At 37.9% G+C, this 20708-nt stretch overlaps 1 protein-coding gene across 1 annotated transcript; it reads left to right on the top strand.

Annotated features, from left to right (window-relative positions):
* Nucleotides 1-181: 181 nt before the first annotated feature.
* Nucleotides 182-19553, top strand: LOC109041652 (uncharacterized). Its single transcript, XM_019058061.2, has 12 exons — nucleotides 182-1065; nucleotides 3036-4424; nucleotides 5402-6718; nucleotides 7379-7493; nucleotides 7697-7811; nucleotides 8733-8928; nucleotides 10216-11538; nucleotides 13095-13217; nucleotides 13998-14164; nucleotides 15167-15381; nucleotides 16127-16284; nucleotides 17362-19553. Exons 2-12 carry the CDS (start codon nucleotides 3042-3044, stop codon nucleotides 17602-17604), a joined length of 5355 nt encoding a protein of 1784 aa, XP_018913606.2. The 5' UTR covers nucleotides 182-1065; nucleotides 3036-3041; the 3' UTR covers nucleotides 17605-19553.
* Nucleotides 19554-20708: the final 1155 nt, after the last annotated feature.

Below are 20708 nucleotides of genomic sequence, written 5' to 3'. Positions count from 1 at the left end.
AGACATTTTAACGCCCCGAGGCAACTGAGAGAGACCAAATTATGTACTCAATTAATTGATATTTGTTAGTCATATGTATTTATTCGCACCTAGTATGCTATCTATCATTGATGCACTTTCATACTGCGCGCCAACCGGCTGATCCTTATTTACGTCATCAAAAACACCGACGGTGCACTTTCCCTGATTTTGCCACCTTCCGTATCAGCCATAGTTCAGCAATTTCCTCAAGTAAAAATCTTCTCTTTTACGTTTACGCCTTTTTAGTTTCTAATAGATATTTCTCTTATCTAATTGATTTACTTCTAACTAATCAGTAACGTCTCTAACTCCTCTAATTTGATTTTTTGAGAATCTCTCATTTTTGATATCTGTTTTCCTTCTATTTGATCGATGTTTGTTTCACTTGTAGTGTGACTGCTAAGTAGGTTATTTTTACACAGTGCCCCAAATTTTTGTCATCTGTGTAAATATCTCTTTTTTCTCGGTGTTTCGGTTGTTTAATCAGAGCTTAACTTGCGTGTCTATATTCAGTAATCACTTCTCTCGAAATTACCGGGAATTTCGCCCAAGAAACACCATAAACTACATAATTTGTTAACCTTCAAATCTCTTCAATCGTCAGGCAAACATGCTCCTGTGATGGCTTTTAATTTACGTGCTTCACGTAGGTAAATTGTGGATGATGCATTCATAGCTCAAGACTTTCTATTTTGGATCCTACTTTAAGGTGCAAGCCAACTTACCTTTACACAAGTGACTGTATGCAGTTATGTGTTCTTGCCGTCGTTGGAAGTTCGGTAGTCAGCACTAATAGTGTTTTCTTAGTCTAGCTCGTTTAAGTACTTATCAACTTTTATTTTGATCATAAATTACTCATCAGTGCAATCTTCGTTTTTTTATTTAAATTCGTCTCGTGGGTGCCAAAATGTGCCAGCAGTCTCATCATGTACTATCACCAAATTTCCAACTCGTTTCTCTATGGTGGTCCCGGATGCAGTTGAACAGTAGCTGAGTCTACAACAATGGCTTTATCAAACTATAAACCAGCAGCTTTTCATTCGTGTGAGTATAATCTAATTCATATTTTATTCAATCTGCTGTATGCTAGTCTCTTGAAATCAAATCACTGTTGAGTTCATGGTGACGGGGTGGGAGCTGTCTTAATATTTTTTACCGTTCCAGCAATGGGATGTACATTAAAATATAAGGTGACATATGTAGCTTTACCGCGGAACAAGAATACCTCTGAAATATCATGCCCAATGAGCTGGTAAAGTAGTCTACCCCACGAATTGTCAAGGTTCAATTTGTCAGCGGCTCCAATTTCAACCTCTACCCTAACCTGTAAAGTTCCTGCTTTACTTTCTTGAACAAGATTGGTCTTCTCTGAGAAATCATTGACTTCTGAAAAAAAGTAAATTCAGTTAAAGTCAGTCCAAGAAAAGCTGACAAATAGAACTCGGGAAAGAAAAGATTAGACAAACGTCACATCAGTCTGAATGCATCTATCATCAGTTGGCCCATTGGTTAGCATGTAAATATCTGTTGAATGGTGCAATTTTTGGATGTGACATTTGTCTATTCTTTTTTTCCCCCCAGTTCTAATATCGTCATCTGTGGAAATGATTCCTTGTTGTCATCTTAAGAAATAACGTTGCCTTCAAGAATGGAGAGGCCACAACTATTTTCCTGTGACGTCTCGCTATTAGATAAAACTCGTCCGCAGTTTAACATGTGGTCTTTTGGGAGAACGCCTGGTGTGTGTTCCTTTCATGCAGATATCTTCTCGGGAGTTGGTCTGATGCAGAAATGTATTCAAACCTCTTTGAAAGAGGATCACATTTCACTTCAGAAAACTAATCAATCCGTGTATAACATTGTCTGATAATTAAGGAAATGAAAGCTTAATAACATAAATCATAACTCCTCTCAGATTCAAATGCGCTGCTCACGCAATTTCGGCCGATCGAGGGCCACTCTGATTGGTCCATGCAGAGTCTGCCTCACTCATAAATGCACTGATGACCTGGAGATGCTTGTTGTTTTTGGTATATATCTACTAGCTTGATGTCACATAACTGACTAGTGACGATCTCTCCATTCTCATAGGCAACGGAAAGACCTCAGCCTGGAAGTGACACTGCTTAACCAATGTTGAACACTTATGTTATCATTCTCTCCAAAATACACCACTGAATGTCATCTGCAGTATTATTATCAATGATAAAATAAAAATAAGGAGAGGTGTTGCTGAACATTTTGCCTTCATTGGAGAACCTTACCCTCCGTAAGTATACCCATGCAGTGCAGAAGGTGAAAGCTGTCTAATGTGCCTATCCTCATGCCCTTCATGTTTTGTGGGTTGTCTTTCCCCATGAATTAATCATTCAAGAGAGTTCTTATAAACTGGATCGATTTATGATTCAGTTCAGTAATCTGTGAACGGAAAAGAGAAATTGTACAAAGTCCTTTTTTTACTTTGATGAAAATTTCAGTTTTTTTCCACTAAGTATTCGCACAGGCGCTTATTTTGCTAACATCTTTTAAAAGTTATTACATCCACATCTATCAATGGATGGAAATAATTTTAATCAATATCTGTGATTCCCCTAAGGCAAAGGAGACTGAAGTGAAAAATTAAAAATTGAGACAACATTTTTCCACTATGAGGTTCATTCTGAATCATTTGCCTCAAAAATTCACTTTTCCAGAGAATTTAAAAGCTTGAGGAAAAAAAAAAGTTGGACCTTTATAATTTAATGTGTAAGTTAGAAGTAAATTTTTTGTCGATGAATTGTTCTCAAGCAATACCCGCTCCTTCTTTTTTAAGATCATTTCAGTTGCTTCATTCGAGTGGTTCTGATTATTTTAAGAAAATAAGTGCGAAGTTCTTCAAACTCATTTCTATTTTATTTGCTCATGGAATGCAAGCGAAATTATAAGATATTTTCGTCAGAACAAACTGATCGTACACTTGATCTTGGTTTACTTCCTACTTATTTGAAACTAATCTTATCTTTGGTTTGTTTCAGGCAATTATGGATGTTCATTATAACAACATTTTTGAAAGTACTCGTCAGTACTTTCAAGGTGTTCCTGTGAACGATGTTAGCAACAAGTCAGAATCAGAACAGGAGTCTGATATTGAGAAACAGAAAATCAGCAATTTGAAGCATGCCAAATATATGAGTGCTCCTTCACCGTCAACCTCACGAGCCTATTGGATGCCACAAAATGAGGGCCCTGGACATAACAAAGTTCCATTTCGACAAAATGCACACGCTGCAGTTGCGGGAGACGAAACTCATCAGAAACATCACAATAATCTGTTGCCACCAATCGCAGCTTTATCGTCAACAGGAGTCTCAAATTTTCCTGCATTCAAAGCGGTTGATAAAATGAGTCATCTAGGCCAATATCATGGGAACTCTTCGTCCAGAACGACGGATTATGCTCCGTCGTCTGTTGCTACCCCTGCCCCTTACTATTCTATTTCTAGTCAAGTAGCTGTAACGTCATCTCCAGCTTATTACTATCCTGCCAACGTTCAAGCATCAACATCGAAGAGTGCCCCTTATTTGCATCATGCTAATGACACCTCGATCGTTTCCCTTAAGAGAACTCCTCTGAGTGGCTCCAGGGAATCTTCGTCGTCTTCATCATCAATGGCATCAATATTTCCAACCAAGTCAAGCTCATATCGGATGAATCCAAAGAAAGACATCAAACCCCCATTTTCATCCTCTTCAGCATCTATGTTCCCGCCACACTCTGGCTTTCAACTGCCTGTTGCACCCTTTAAACAAGGACTGCCCTACTTATCAACGGCCGAGTCTTTACAATTCGGATCCAAGATAATGCACCCGCCCCGGAACGGCAATAATAGTTTGTCGAAGGGCAATTCAAACATGGGTGTATCTAGTTTCAGTAGCAATCAAATTATGTATGGCCTTAACTCTGCTTCAAGCAAATCTAATAGTGTGAGCCATCAGTCTGAAATGACGAAACGAGAAAGCCTTCATCAGGCATCGCACCCTGTTTCAGGGGCACCAAAACTGAAAGCGAATACAGGGTCCATTGCCGCAAGCTCTCATGCTGCCTCTGTTCACACTCCTGTCTCTGTTTTTGGGTATTCAGTTCCTAAGATACAACCAACTGACTTTCACCAATCAATGATACAAATCAATCCAAAGCTTCGACCGGATATTTCACGAGATAATGCATCTCCTCTCAATCGCACCCAATCAGGTTTGCCTCACGCTCAGCATGGAACAAGTAAAAAACTACCAAGCTTCCCTGAAACGTCCCTTTATCCAGTCGTTCAAGAGAAAAAGTCAGTGCCCACTGCGCTTCATTATCCTGGCATCTCACCTGTGTCTAATGAAAGAAGCAAGGTCATTCAGCATCCCCAAACTACCAGAGTAAGTTTTTTTCCTTTGATTTTGAGAATAATCTGTGTGCAAGACCAGTAATTAACAACATAATTTTTCACTTGAATAAGTAAAAATTCTTCTTAGGTATAACTATCCCTCTTCTCCATGAGTACTAAAACATGTATCTCTGGACCCACTTGCATGCTCAGCATTTCTGCAATATATTCAGATGAGAAATTGAAAAAAGATTTTAAGGGAAGGGCCCCCACTGTATCTACTCCATTAGTGTCACAGTGATGTCATTACTGCTTGTAAATTCTGATTAATGTACTCAGGCCATGGAATAAAACTAGGTTGTAAGAATATCGCGTGCTCCTTGCCAGAGAATTCACTTCTCCAATTTGCAGGTTTATGTAGAGGCATTTGCAGCCTTGATTCAGTGCCCCTACCAAATTAGTTACGATCATGCCCCCATCCCTTGACGCATGATGATGTGGGATTTAATCTTAAAATTACTGTTTTCAAGACTATTATTATATTATTATAATGTCATATGTAAACGTTTGAAACACCAGTTAACTTTGATGATCATCCAACAATTTTTTTTCCAATAATTAGCATTTTCTTAACAGTGATGTTCCATTGCAAGAAGCACTCATTTATGCATCAGGGGTGCAGAAATTCCACAGTAACGCGAGCTTGCCTCTGCAAATTTGTGACAGTTGCAGCTGAATGACCTTTTTTTAAGAAATATTAATGTCCACTACATTAAGAGAAAACTTCAAGTTAGTATAGACTTTTTCAAAGATCCAAATACACATATCCATAATTGTCGAGGTGAAGAAGCTGCCTGCTCTGAGTTTTAGCTGTTGAGAACTCTCTACACCTCTGGTGTTTATTCATTAAAAATCGTCTATTTTTTTAGAACTATTTGATGAATAATTTCTACCAAAGGAAAGCAATGCAGCATTAGGATTTCTTTCTTTTAAGCTTATCTTTTATATTTTCCTTTTTGAATGTTCCAGGTTGTCAATCAAGATCTTGAAGCTTGGACTCCCAAGAACAGTGGGCGCCTAAAGCGTGAATCACCTTTAGACCTGTCAGTGAAGACAGTAAGGCAGTCAGCAGACTCAACTGCAAAAGATGAATATGAAAACAATAGTAGTTTCTCACTGCCTGGTTTCCAAACTCTTGATTTCCGAATCAGACCGCAAATGTCAGAACCATTTGCACCAGTCTCAGTGCCAGGCCTCGGATACCCACTTAATAACCCCCAGTCTTCAATTCCAGCCCTCTCTGCCTCTGCATCAGAACTGTCCAGAAGAAATGCCAATTCCATATTCAGTGTTCCGCACCATATTCAGCCTCAGCGTGAAAGAGCAGCAGCAGAAGAGGAAAATAATGACTGGAGATCAAATGAGTCTGACCAAGGGATGATGCAGCATAGAACCCATGCTCGTTCCAGCTCAGAACTACATAAAAGTGGTCAAAGATCTCAGCCTTATGAACCAATAGTCAATGCACCTCCTCGTTTGCAGTATTATGAGCAAAGGCATCTGTCAGCGCAGCTCTTGGAAAGGAGTGCTCAATCTAGGAATATCATTAATCAGCACTATTCCATTCCTCAGTCACATTTTGCTTTAGCCAATCCTGTCGATAATTCTGTTTATAATTCATTAAAAGCAAACATGTTTTCACATTCTAAGTCTGCTCAGTCCAATTCTAGTGAGTCGCATCATAGCAAAAAACGCCCATTACATGCCCAATCAGGTAGTGAACATAAAGCGAAGAGTCCTAAAGTTGATGCATGGTTGAAAACAATTGATCAGCAAATTGAAGAAAAATTTAGCTCTTATGTCACATCGAAGGCGAATGACCACAGAAGCTCAACCCCAATAACCTCTGCATCTGATCCTAATGTGCGACCTGCAGTTGATGGATCCAGTCAAAATTTCTCAAGAAACCATGCTCACATTAGGTACACACCATACACTGAAGAGAAGGTCTATCAAGAAATTAAAGCACCTGAAGAATCTAAAGCTTACTCTAAGCGAGATGAACGTTTCATTAATGTTACTGAATCTTCCCCTTCACTATTCACCCGAGAGCAAGTAAATCATTGCTCAGTAGTAAGGCACAGTGACTCCATCAATGCAAATATCATGACACCTGCTGATATCACTGCTGCCTCAAGAGGAACAACTTCGGAGATTGTTGCTGAGAAGTTTGATGGATCATCCACACCTCAGCCTCAATTAGTCAGTCCATTGGTAAGCTTTAAAGGAAAAGAAGATGAAGAAAAAATTATGCCCCGGCCTCGTACAAAAGCAGAGTTGAAACAGGTTTGTAATGTTCAATTATTCAGTTAAATGGTTGCTTAATTTTATCACATTTTGATCACAAAACATGAAATATTTGAGCAAAATCTTAACCTCATTTCACCTTTTCAAAGTTTTCACATACATCATAAGTTTTGAAAATAAGACAAAACACGAGTCGTTTTAAGAAAGGAAATTTATAACATCTCGAATTAAAGTCTATTTTGAATTGTTGGCTATTGATCTGTTCAAGTAAACACAAACTTAGTTGGGAAAGATGCCGCAGAACTCTTGTCTTTGAAATTCTAATTGGCGTATTAACAACAATTGAACAATTAAAATGGCTGACAGTAATCCGAAATGTGACCTTGTGACAAGGATAAAAAACATGTATGGTTGAAGATGAGGGTTGTAAGGGCCTAGAAACGTCCTGGCTTTTTAAAATAATGAAATTTTTGGCCTTGGTTACCCATTTTAAGCTGTTACATTATTGCCAGCCACTGATGTCTACTTTCATTAGTCTTAGTTTTAACCAATACATTGTTCTTGTTCTCCTAAGTAAATTTTAAGCTACCTTTTTCCAGAAAAAATATGTGCACATATTCTTCTCAATCACAGATCATGAATTCCACAAATAATTTGTTTGAATATTGTTCAAATATTAAGATAATTTCTTTGTTACAGGTTGAATCTAGTCGTAACTTTCCAAAATCAGAATTCAATGTCGGCAATGACAATCTGTCTACCTCCAATTGTAAAATGACTTTTCTGCAAAATAGCACGCCATCATTTGCAGGTGGTAAGTACGATTTGCTCTAACCAAAATCTGTCACTAAAATTTAGTTTTGATCAATTAAATCATACCTAGTAGAATTGACGTAAAAAGAAATTTCAAGTTTCGAGAAAAGAGACAAATCATTTTTCAACAGCTATATCTTTGGAACCACTAATTGATTTTTAAAACCTTTTTTGTATATTAACCTTTTATGTATTTTCTTTCAGATGTTGAAAGTGGTGAAAGCAAAAGTGGGGACGGACTTCCCACTCCACCATCCGAATCAAGCGTCAGTCCACCAAAGTTAACAGAGGAAGAAATCAGCCGGTTGCCTCGAAAAAAGTAAGGACTTGACAGTTCAAAGTATTACTTTTGAAAGTAAAGAAAATCGCTTTTTTCAGGGCACTCTCGCCCATTTTCTATTAACAAAAATATTTCATGCATTGGTAATTCATGTACATAGCATGATTGCAGGAACTAGAAATGAATTTTGAATAAATGGTGAAGTCTTTTTCACTCAAAGTTTCTCGTTATCTTTACTGTCAAGTTTGAACCATCTAACAGTTCATTAATCATGACAGGAAGTGTAATTTGAAAATTTGTATATCACAATAATTTTCAGAGACAAGTAAATTTTATATTTTAGGTACATGAACCCTATTTTTACATTGTTTAACCATTTGAAATTGAAAATCTTCATCAAATTTTGATCTTGTCCCTGTGTCATCTTGAACCCAATGTGGACTGTCCAATTTTAGGCGAAAAGTCGAATAGAAAGTTGGGCACAAAAAAATTTAATTCAATTACTGTTGCCATGTGATATAATGATAATATAAGAAATGCGCATTTGGATATTTCCATCAGCCTTTAGTTGCAAAGCGGTTAAAAGATTTTGTTCCATTTTTCCACCCAAATGGCGTCACCTCTTGAATGGAAAGTTAAAGTTGACATCAGATTCAAGTGTCTGTCTAATTTTCCATTAGATTGTTGTGTTCTCGTGACAGTTTCACACAATTCAATTTTTCATCCAACATAAGTGGAAGAAAAGTTGAATGAAAAGTTTGATCGTCTAAATTGGACTTTTCTCTGATTGAGGAAATTGATGGGGAAAATAATGCAAGGATTTGATTCCTTGAGTCATATTTCATTTGAACTTATGACGTTTTTGATAGCCTCATACGTCTCTTTACTCATTGTCCTTATTTTTATTTCTCACTCATTTACTGTACAAAAAAATAGTCTCATATCTCGATTAATTTTTAGGTTGTCCAGTGAAATGGATGAGAGTGAAGATGGGCGATGCTCTCTAGATCCATGTGTTTTTGATTTTCGAGATAGTGATTCAGAGTGCGAAATGCCAGTTCTTGAACGTCAAACTCTTGATGAAATGCGCAGAGAAAGGGATCGCCGCATACACTCCAAAATTAGTACTTCAAACGAAAATTTGTCATCAGAAAAGGTTAGTTTCAATCTGTTAGATTTTGCGCCTTTGTCTTTTCTTTTTGATAAAAATGAACCTGAGGAAGAAATTCAGGTTCATTCACTGAGTCATAGAAAACTCTCAAAGAATAAGATATTCATATGTACAACAGTAGCTAAAGGTATGATTTTTTTTGTCAAAAAGCAAAACTTACTATTTACTTAACTTAAAGCAATAAATTTAGTAGTTCAGCTTTTCCGTCTGTGAGGGGAGTATTCAGTTGTTTATGCAAAACTAGCACGCTCAAAAACCTCTTTCATTTGAAAATTGTTACATCACTAATTTTGGCCGATCCAAACTTGTTTCCTAATAAGCAAGTTCTACTGTGCTCAATAAACTTATCCAACATCGGGAAATATTGGTGAAATAACAATCAATAAAAATACTCACTGTCAGAAATGTGAAATAATAATTATTAGAACATATTTATTATTTTTTGTATTTACAACTTACAAATCCCAGAAAAAAGCACGATGAACCACAATTACAAGAAAAATGAAGGTCAGAGAAGTCCTGTAGAGCATTAGAGCCACATCATAGAAGACCAAAAAACTGCTGCACCAAAAGATTTGAGGATGGTCACGACTGAATGAGTGTTTTGAGGAATTCCAACTATTATCTCACAAAATGATAACATTGATTCTCTGTCTTAACCCATTGACTTATGATTTAATTTGACCCTGCCGGGCCAGGAATTACGATTTAATTTGACGAAAATCAGCAACTTTGAACACTTCAAAATAATCCAGAAATTATTTCTCAAAGGGTGAAAATTGACAAAATAAGCATTCACAATACAACGTTTGAGAAAACTGGTGAAAACTTTGAACACAATGATTTTTTTATGTGGTTTATAGCTGTCAAAATCGCAAAAATCGCAAGATCAGCGAAAATCAGAAAATTTTGAGGTTATTTCATGTGCAAACGCACAGTAATATGAAAATACCGTAACAAAACAAGAAATTACCATACACAATAAGTCATAGGGTAGCCACACTACTCATATAAACATTGATGAGAACGCAATCTACCGGAGAACTGCCGAAATAACGCAAACAATCAGCGGACAGCTCTGAGCCGTCATTTCAGAGCTGGCCCAGCGCTGTGATGACGGCTGGGAGCCGTCATTGTAAGTCAATGGGTTAAAACGAGTTATTTTGTCAACACATCCATATATTGGCGCCAGTGGCAGGTATATATGGATGTAGATTTAAAAAAAAAATGAAAGAAAATGATTGATGGTTTTTATTTTCTTCTATGTTTAAGGTTGCAACAAGCGAGACATCGGTCGTTGAAGAATCAAAAGATCCGTTTTGGATGGAAACTTGCGATTCATTCTTGGAACAGTTAACAACGGCTCCTGTGCAAAAGTTAAAGAAAATATCAAGGAAGCATCTTAAACATGATTCAAAGTCAAGTGACAGTGCTCTGGATAAAAAATCTTCAAATGATATCATGGAAAGTTCAAATGATATTGAACATTCCATCATTGATAAAATTAGAGAACAAATACTACTGCGTGATAGTCGTGTTAAACGCGGCGAGTTGTGGGACCCGAAAGTAGTTGTGAAAGATTTTAAGAAAGAGAAGCAACATTTTCCAAACTTAAAACTTGAAAAACTGAGTACAGTTGAATTGAAACAAGAAATTGCTGAACTTAAAAGCATGAAAAAAGAATTGCAAGAAAAAATATTGGAAAGTTCTTTCAACGATGAGAAAACAGAACCTCTTGATGAATTGAAACCGAACCGTTTGCACTTAAAAAAGCTAAAATCAAGACAGAAAAGTATTAAGCCTAAAGAAACAGGTAATCAAGAAAATATTAAAAGGTCAGTGAACATAAAAATTAAGAAGCACAAGCATTTGAGAAAGCTGACCAGCAGTGACGTGGAACAAAGCACTAGCTCCAAACAAGAATCTAAAGATTCATTATCTTCACCCTCTAGGTCATCAGATTCTAGCATTACTAGAATTGAACCTAGCACCAGTAGAAAAAGGAAGCAAAATGAAATCATGCCAAATTCTTTGAGCAGTAGATTTATATTAAGTGAAGCCAAATCTAATGGTCGTCCAAAACTCATCTTGAAAAGCACCAACCGCAAAGATTCTAGTGAAAGTGTCTCATCGAATGATTTGGAAGTTAATAGCCAAAGGAACAAGTCACTGCCACGTAGAAGCGGAAATGAATTGCCGCTGAAAAACTCTGCAATTAACGAACGCTCAAAACGTAAAATCCTCAAGAGGAGACGAGTTAGCTGCTCTATTGGTGGTCGTCCAGGGCTACGCAGTGCTACGGGTCTACGAAGTGCAAAGTCTATGCTGAATGTTAAACGTCAAAAACAGCTGAAAAATAAAATGAAAAATAAAAATACAAAGTCCGCAAAGCAGCCTGAAATTGCCAAGCCACAAGTTGATAAGGACGAAAAAGATGTAGGTAGTGATCATACTGAAGCTGTGCACCTGAACAAAAAGAAGTTCAAATTCAGAACTGTTCGAAGAAAATTCAGATCATCTGGCTTCGATTACCTCAGAAAGAAGAAGAAACAAATGAAGAAGCAGGCAGCTTGTGATGAAACCAAATTAAAGAAGGTAATATTTCACTGCCCTGTAAATTAAAAGCATTTACCTAGGTATCAGTTTTAACCAGTCCTCAAAATGTCTACTGTCAGAGGCAAAGACCAAAACAGACAGATGCAATCACTTGTTAAAGAAAGAGAATCCAATGGGCCTGTTGCAATCTTTTGCTAGTGCCAAAATAAGAGTTGTTTCTATCTCTCAAAAATCATGATGAGCGCAATGGCAAAGTTTGAAATGCACTCCTAACTTCACAATCTGCGCAATAAATTTGCATTTTTTTGAGCCTCCCGCCTCTAAAACGATACTACAGCACAGGTGAACATTTCGTTAGAGGTGTCGTTCTATCCAACCCCTGTGTACTAGGATACTTCACAATATTCAACATGGCTGACACCAATCCGCCAGAACGCATGTACCTAGACGAGATTCTAACTGTTTGTTAACAACTCAGCGTGTTTACATTCACGATGTCTTCACGTTGATAAAGATCCGCTTTGGTTTACCTCGTGTTCCCAATTGCGATTTGCGAGCGGAAGCGTTGGCTATGTTGGGTATTGCTATTGTGAAAGGGTTGAATGGAGTAACTCCTCTAATGAAATAATCACCTATGGTGTAGTATTGTCCTTGAAGCGAGAAGCTCAAAAAAACGCAAATCTCTTATGTAGATTGTGAAGTTAGGAGTGCATTTCAAACTTTGCCAATGTGCTCATCGTGATTTTTGAGGCATTTACTGCTAGAAGCAACTCTTATTTTTACTCCAGCAAAAGTTTACAACAGGCCCATCGAGCAAAACGTAAGGGTTTTTTTTTTATTGGGGCATGGAATGTGAGAACTTGGATTGGAACGGAACAAAGCAGAATAGAACAAGTCTAAATGAAGCAGATAAGTCGAAACATGCAGAAGTTTCAAAGTCTCGATTTTCTGTGACAAGTAGTGGTTTTTTTGTCATTTTATGATCATACATTACTTTATTTGCATATGGTAGATTGCTTAGTTCGTTTTTTTAAAAGATATCTTAAATGCATGTATGTGAACATTCACTTCGGCCCCTCCTTACTTCTCCGATCTCCAAAAATTTTAATAGAAGCTTATGGCTCATCTTATGAATCCAAACACTTGATGATTCTTACTGCATTTTCATCAAGTATTAAGAAAATGTAAGTTGTATTCCTGTTGTTAAAGATTAGGGTAAGAGACCAATGTGTTAAATCACCGTTTTTTTTTTCTTTCCGAGTTTTGAATAAACTGTTAGAATCTGACCAATACACATTGATTGCGATTGGTTGATGTTACAAAATGAGACAGGGCATGGATGTCTAAGGACTTTCGAGTGCTTCGTGAATTTGAATTTTGCACTAAAATATCGTCTGTGCCTTGCTGAATGCATCTGATGACTTTTTCAATCAATCGCAATTCAGTGTGAACGAGAATCTGTTTTACGTGCCCTCATTGAAAGATCCTGATGAATTTATTATATGTAGCAAATGAGCAACTATGAATTCCTTTTTATACATGAATAATCTTCCTCATCTCATCATTTGGTGTTTTTTTTATTTTTTCCCCAACAGTTTTCTACAATAAGAGCCACTCCGGAAAGTATTCATGATCTGCAAGCAGAAATTAAAAGTTGGGTGATAAACAAAGGACTTGGGGAATCTGTGCTGCACCGCGCTGCAAGACTTGGTTATCCAGTGAGTGCAACTTTCTTGTTAGTGTCATAGAAATTTTGTTTCAGTACACCCAATATGAAGACTTAATTTTTGCCAATCTTATACAAAATATGTCTCTACTCCCTATGGGTGCACTATTCTGGCTGGAATCTCATAATTTTGGCAGCCCTTAAGGCCAACTTATTTTTCAAAATCTTTCTTCCTTTATGTCAGCTTTCATCAAATTTTGGAATTTGAAATATTTTAGGATGCTTTTTATTTTACAAGCTTTTTGGTTTTTTTGACTCACATTTTTTATTCGAAAATTGTAACCTAAGAACTGTAATAATCTGTTCCACTTGTAAGAAAAATGCGTTAAAATCCTCAACTCCCTTTGTCTTTTTCAATTTGAAAATATTCTACAGAAACTTTGATGTGATTGCCTCTAATGTGCCTTTACATCAGTGGCTAGGCGTGAATGATCGATTATTGATACATCCTCATTTGAAGCCATGGTAAAGAATCAATAATTAAGGAGTTCGTTGCGAACACCCTGTTTATCGAGCCTTTTCAATAGGTTTAAATGGTAGATCAATAGATTTATCGCAAAGCATGCCAAGCCACTGCTTTATGTGATAAGAAAATGCCGTACAAAATGAAATCCATGTTTTATAATTCATTTTTATTTTTGTTGAAGGAGAAACAGCAAGAAGATAATTAGACTTTATATCCTAGATTGAAGTAATATCATTTTTCCGGAGAAGTAGGAAAAAACACTGTATGCTCAAATGTGTAATGTCTCTTAATGTTTAATTTTTTTAGGATGCAGTAGCTTATTGCTTAGAAGTGCTGGAAATTGGAGCTAGTGTTCGAGATAATGCAGGTTACACGCCTCTTCATGAGGCATCACACAGAGGGCATTTAGCAATAGCTCGCATGCTTTTGATGTATGGAGCAGATTCAAGTGCCAGTGCAATTGGAGGCATCAGGTAATATTTTTGATTTTCAATTAAACAGTAGACTCTATGCATTGACTCCCCTCCGGTCATTTGATGACATTTGTCAATCCATCTCTCTTTATGCACTCTCAATTTTTCTCACTATACACTGTTAAAAATATTGGAGCGATATTTACACCTACACCAGGGTCTATATAGTGCCCATTCACCTCGCACGAAAGCAGCTGGGAGTGAAGTCGGTCGGAGTTGTGAGCCCTGCTTTGCAGTGTAAGACGCTCCAGGGCAGGAGTGACGGGGAAGTCACGAAAAAATTAGTTGGCGCATCAGGATTAGATCCCACACCTTGACAGGCTCCGCAGGCGGACTCTTTATCTGCTTGGCCACCGCAGCTCAGTCGAAACTGCTTTGATAATAGCGGTATACGAATAGCACACAAAGGTATCCACGAGAAGGCAAATCTTTCTCTGCCAGAGAGTGCCTCCATGTGACATTTACTCCCACTTTGTGTAAGATTCACTCCCGCTCAAACGGCCGGCGCACGTTTGATCACTTGAAATTAATCGAATGCCAGGCACTGTGCGGAATGCGCCAGATAGCTCGTAGAGCAGTCTAGCGATGTAGGCGCTAATGGGGTAGCGTGGGGCGACCGGCAACCGCAAATTTTAGGCGGTATTTCTCACATTTAATTGGGTTTTGATAGTTTCTCGAGTTTACATGCCAGTTACTCTGGTTTTATTTCTGTCTTTGCAGAACGTTTGTTACAGGGTTCAAACTCTGCAATATTTGTACCTTATTGATCCTCCTCTCTCTTGGGCAATCTCCAGCCAAGACTGAAACGAAACCAATCCAACGGAGCGTTTTGTTGATTTAGGATGGTCTGTGTTGAAAGAGCATTACTTCGTTTCATTCACCTTGAGTCACCATTTCACAATCCTTGCTGTGCCATAGCTGCTACATTCATGCCTGTTTTCTTCTACCATGAAACTCCTTGCTGTTTTAACTTTCAATTTACACACTCGTTTGATGTTGCAGACCTCTTCATGAAGCAGCGGAAAATGGTCATGTGGAATTAGTTCGACTATTGTTATCCTATGGTGCTGATCCATTACTAGCAACTTACTCAGGTCAAACTCCCATATCCCTGGCACATGATGTGGCAATGAGAAATCTACTCGAGCACCACCTTGCAGATGTTCAGGGTTCAACAGCTCCAAAATGGGACTTAAACATTTGGCCTTCTTTTTATGGTAATATTTTTTTTTTTTTGTTTGTTTGTTTCAAGGGATGAGATTTGAAAATTTCATCTTGGAGAGTATTATGTGTGGCTTCTACTAGAGCTGACTCTTTTATTTAAAATAAAGCAAAAATTGTGGCATTTTTTTCTTCTCCTACTTTAGAGTACTTATGAAACCAGACCTCAGTGTTGGTTGAACAATGCAGGGTTGCCGGCGGTCTGAAAAACTTGGAAATCAAGGAAAGTTGGGGAATTTGCAGCAACCAGGAAAAGTCAGAGAATTTGTAAGAAAAGTTAGGGAATTGCTGACACTTCTACTAATCACTAAAACATATCCCTGATCTTCCAACTGTTTACCCTTTTTGGTAATTTTTAAGACCTTTCATCTTTTAACCAGCTACTGAATGCCTTCTCCCATAATTGATCTCTAAACAAGGACATTTGTTGAAAGTTTTGCAAAAGTTAGCATATCTTTAAAAGAAGTAAAAATAAATAGATGGAAATTTTTCCTGAAGGGCAGAAAAAGTCAGGAAATTAGAAAACTTCGGAGTCAGGGAAAAGCAAAAAAGTCAAGGAAAAGTCAGGAGAGTTCGTGGATTGGAAGATGAAGAAATTATGGCAACCCTGTAGTGGATCAGTATGGTCGCTCGTCAGTCTAGGTCACTTTCTTATCTCTGTAAAGCTTGCAGTACACATGTGATTTTTAGAATTCTTTTTGATGTTTTACTTCTTTTTTTTGTTTTTTTTTATTTGAACAGATGATACTATGTTCGGTTGTGCTGTTTTGTCGGATGCGCCAGACATTTCTCCTCGCCATGAACCGGATGTGGAGATAGAATACTCAGAAAACAATCTTCCTAGTACTTTCTGGTTGATTGGTGAACCAATGTCAGATGTTTGGGCAATGTGGCACGAGGTAAAGTATCTCATTTTATTACTAATTATTTAAAGCTGGGTTGTGCAATAAACTTTTCAAGTTGACTCGAACTGTTTCTGCTGACTACACTTGACTCTAAGATTACAAGTGCAAGAGTGCCCATAAATGTACGAAGTGGCTTGTGGCAAATTTTTCTAAGCTGGAGACGTAAGACAAGTGAGGCTGGTTTGATTTTTGTTTCCTTAGTAAAGGAACTGTATGAATATTCTCAATTTCAGCATCCATTGTTATTCAGTTCATTGTTCCCATTTTTGCAAGAGCAACTGATGTGATTTTTCATTTTCGAGATTGACAAAATCATCGCAGCCAGACCTTACCATTCAGCCTCAGTACCAAGAAATCTTTCTGGTTTTTGTTAATCGTCAGCTACTCAGACTATATTTTGGAGTATGTTTTGAAAAATATTAATCGATCTAAACTTGAAAGATCAACCTACTTTCGGCCATTTTTCAAGGGAACTGAATTTTTTTATTATTTTGGGCTACAGAGAGAACTGGACTCGAGCACCAAAACACAAGCAAACTTCGGGAATAAGTTTTAGTCCTGATTCGACTTTTATTGGAGTTTCAAGAGCGTAAAATCTCTTTTGTCTGCTCAATTCTGACAATTGACAGATGATAAAAACAGAGACAATAATTTTGGGACCAATATGAACAGTCATTTTGATTAAGTTCATTGTGTACATAGCCGCAACCTTCACTCACCAGAGGACAATTGAATCTACTAAGTTTAACTCAGTGGTGGCATTGCCCAATTCAGCTATGAAATTCTGCGCTTAGTACACATCAGCCTTATCATTATTACAACCCTTTGATGGCTTATCTGATGCCTGCAGAACCTTCCAGAACTATGACCTGTATGATGGTATTAAGTTCAGTGGAGGAGCAAGTTTCAACTTGAGGGTGTAATACAGCAAAATCTGGCAGAGTCTGAGCTCCCATCGGCTCTATTACTGATCAGCCTAACCACCACTACTACCACATCCATTAATCTACTTGACTTCTCACCACATACAGTGAACCAGTTGACTCATACCCGCTTTCTTTTTTTCCTTAGGTTGCATCTGTATTAAGAGTTAAGTCAACTGATGCCCTTTTGAAACTACTTGGAAAAACAAGCGCAGAAATTCTTCGTGAGCTCACTCCAGCTGAATTTACTTCAAAAGCCTCGAATCCGTCAATCTTTGGTGCTGCTAGCTATAAATCTCAAAGTAAGTGTCAAAAAATATTATTAGTTAAATATACTGAGCAATTAAGGTCTCATATGAATATAGAAAAATTGACTGTTTCATTGAGATGACCATAGTTTGAAATTCCTTTTCTATTCCAAATGGGAATGAGGTAAAAGCAGCGATTTGGTTTTTCCTCTATTTTTAACTCACTTACGTTTCTGGCTCATGACTTCTTTAAATCCTTCGCTGAGTCTTGACTCAAATCATTGTTACGTTGAAGGTTTAATACCCAACTGCATTTTAGTTCCTCTGGATGTCAGTTCGTATTAGATTTAAGGGTCTGAACAATATGAACACACCCTCTTGGATTGTTATCTTATGGTGTCAGTTTGTAGAGTTTCTATAAAATGGTAACAAATGAATCAATTATTTTTGTCTAAAATATTTCTTAAAATTTAATTTTTTATGCTGCATTTTTACCTCTGAAAATTGATAGTTATTCTGTTGGAGGAGGGCCCAATCCTTATTAAAACTTTTGTTTGAAAGGATTTTGTTGTAAAGGCTGGGTGTACCTCCTTCAACTTTTGAAGGGTTGCAATTTTTTTTTTGTACTTAGCTTAGGAAAAAGGTATAGCTTAGTCTTGGAATGAATGATTCAGTCAATGATGTCAAATAACTCTCTCCATCAAAATAATGCATGGCTCTCTATGCGAAGGAACGTATCTTGATTGTGCTGTTTCAGTATTCCTTAGTGACATTTTGTTTTTTTACAGGAGAATCATCCCATGAATTTCCCTGAAATTTTTTTTCTTTACACTTGCGAGATGATACATTAAAATTTTTAGAAACATTTCAGCAGTGGTTCTCCCTTGAAATAATAAAATCTTTGTAGGAACACTGAAATAGCGTAGATAAAATACATTCCTTCGTGTGGGAGACGACGGATTGTCATTGCAAATAATAATATTCAGAAACATCTTGAACAGTGTGTTATGTACTTTGGCATTGAATTTCTACAGTCTCCTTTAAGCCTTAGTCTGGGGTAACATTAGATAATTATAAGTTAGTTGAAAGTGAATGATTACAAATAATCAACTTTTACTCAAAAAAATTACCCCTTAACTTTTTTAAACAATCTGTAGGCTCAAAGAAAAGTCACTAAAGTTGTTCAGATTAGGAAAAAAAACCAACTTTTGAATCCTATGCTAGAACTGCTGGCAGCTAAATGAGCAGTTCTTAACTTTTAGTTCCACCGATTTGTCGATCATTTCTTGCCTTCTCAGCATGGCGCATCATTTTTTTGCTGTCATCACCTTTCATCATGGAATCATTTAGTGTACCAATCTTTTGGATTTTTATTATTTTCATCAAATATGAGACAGCAAATGAATTGTGATGTTGAAAGTATATCGCACTCTCTATTCTCTGATTTGGTGATGTGATTAAAATCTGCCAATTCCCAAATGAAATCAAAAGGTAGGTATCGATGAACCATTTCGCCGTAAGACTGGTTTTTTTTCATGGAAGGTAGTTACAACTCACAGTGGCAGACCAGTGTTTTCAAACTGAAAAGAAACAATAAAGAAGCGTCCCGTTCGTAGTTAAATTAGCAAATCAAATTCTGGGTGTATCATAAAAGGAAGGAGAAAGAGGTTGTTCCAAAAACGCCGATTTTAGCCCCCCCCTGGATTTGGCCCAAACTTTGCTCAGATGTTGTACTAAGTGTCCCCGATGCTTGGGCAAAATTTCAGCCCCCTCGGATAATTAGGGGGGAGGGGGCAGGGGGGCAAAGTTGCAATTTTTTTAAAACTTTAAAAATCGATATCTCGCGAACGGTTTGAGTGTAAGTGTTGCGGTTTGCGCTAAAAAACGTTAAAAAATATTCTCTACAAGAATATTAATGCTGTTTGCACGGTTGCGTAATTTATCGCGGTCATAAATCGATTTTTTCGATTTTGACGTTTCGACTTTTTTTAGTTTTTCGCCTCTCCTCTCTTTGGAATCGTTGCTACGTGAATGAAAACCTGTTGAGGTGATTCTCCATAAAATTCTGCATCTACCACACTTTGTTTGACCTTGGGGAAACGATTCATTACTGAGTTATAGCGATTTTTCTGCGCGTTACCGGTTACGCGCGGGCGGCATATCGGCGGCGCTCCATCCCGCGCGGGCAAGGCAGAGGTTGTTTCACCGCTATAGGCCTTATATTCATGCTGTAGGCTGTAATTATCGATATTTTCTCCTCCCCCACCCTTCCCCTCCAATAAATATTTTTTTTATTCTTCGTTATACAGGGTATGCCAGACCACCCGTAACAGGTCTTTTTCTCGGTTGGTTTAGGTAGTACGAAGTGGGGGACTGCGGGGTTGAACAGGGAATTGACCCCAAGGAATCCGAATTTCACGGCCCCGAAACCCCCCTAGCCACCCTCGGGGGGTAAAAGGGGGAGGCACAATGTCTCCCGACTTTTGGGATCGTGACCCCCTCTTTACCTCCCAAGGGGGGCATGGGGGGTTTCGCGGCCGTGAAATTCGGATTCCTTGGGGTCAATTCCCTAGTTCAACCCCGCAGTCCCCCACTTCGTACTACCTAAACCAACCGAGAAAAAGACCTGTTACGGGTGGTCTGGCATACCCTGTATAACGAAGAATTAAAAAAATATTTATTGGAGGGGAAGGGTGGGGGAGGAGAAAATATCGATAATTACAGCCTACAGCATGAATATGAGGCTCTATAGCGGTGAAACAACCTCTGCCTTGCCCGCGCGGGATGGAGCGCCGCCGATATGCCGCCCGCGCGTAACCGGTAACGCGCAGAAAAATCGCTATAACTCAGTAATGAATCGTTTCCCCAAGGTCAAACAAAGTGTGGTAGATGCAGAATTTTATGGAGAATCACCTCAACAGGTTTTCATTCACGTAGCAACGATTCCAAAGAGAGGAGAGGCGAAAAACTAAAAAAAGTCGAAACGTCAAAATCGAAAAAATCGATTTATGACCGCGATAAATTACGCAACCTTGCAAACAGCATTAATATTCTTGTAGAGAATATTTTTTAACGTTTTTTAGCGCAAACCGCAACACTTACACTCAAACCGTTCGCGAGATATCGATTTTTAAAGTTTTAAAAAAATTGCGACTTTGCCCCCCTGCCCCCTCCCCCCTAATTATCCGAGGGGGCTGAAATTTTGCCCAAGCATTGGGGACACTTAGTACAACATCTGAGCAAAGTT

Source organism: Bemisia tabaci, chromosome 6 (genome assembly GCF_918797505.1).
Source record: "Bemisia tabaci chromosome 6, PGI_BMITA_v3".
In the NCBI taxonomy this organism is placed as follows: domain Eukaryota; kingdom Metazoa; phylum Arthropoda; class Insecta; order Hemiptera; family Aleyrodidae; genus Bemisia; species Bemisia tabaci.
The sequence above is the reverse complement of the archived record's forward strand: the minus strand, read 5'-3'. Positions and strand labels throughout refer to the sequence as shown.

Excerpts from the sequence above, each read along its gene's own strand:
- LOC109041652 (XM_019058061.2), top strand. The coding sequence starts at position 3,042 with ATGGATGTTCATTATAACAACATTTTTGAAAGTACTCGTCAGTACTTT. Across the intron at positions 11,539-13,094 it reads ATGAAACCAAATTAAAGAAG|TTTTCTACAATAAGAGCCAC; the intron begins GTAATATTTCAC and ends TTTCCCCAACAG. Across the intron at positions 13,218-13,997 it reads CTGCAAGACTTGGTTATCCA|GATGCAGTAGCTTATTGCTT; the intron begins GTGAGTGCAACT and ends TAATTTTTTTAG.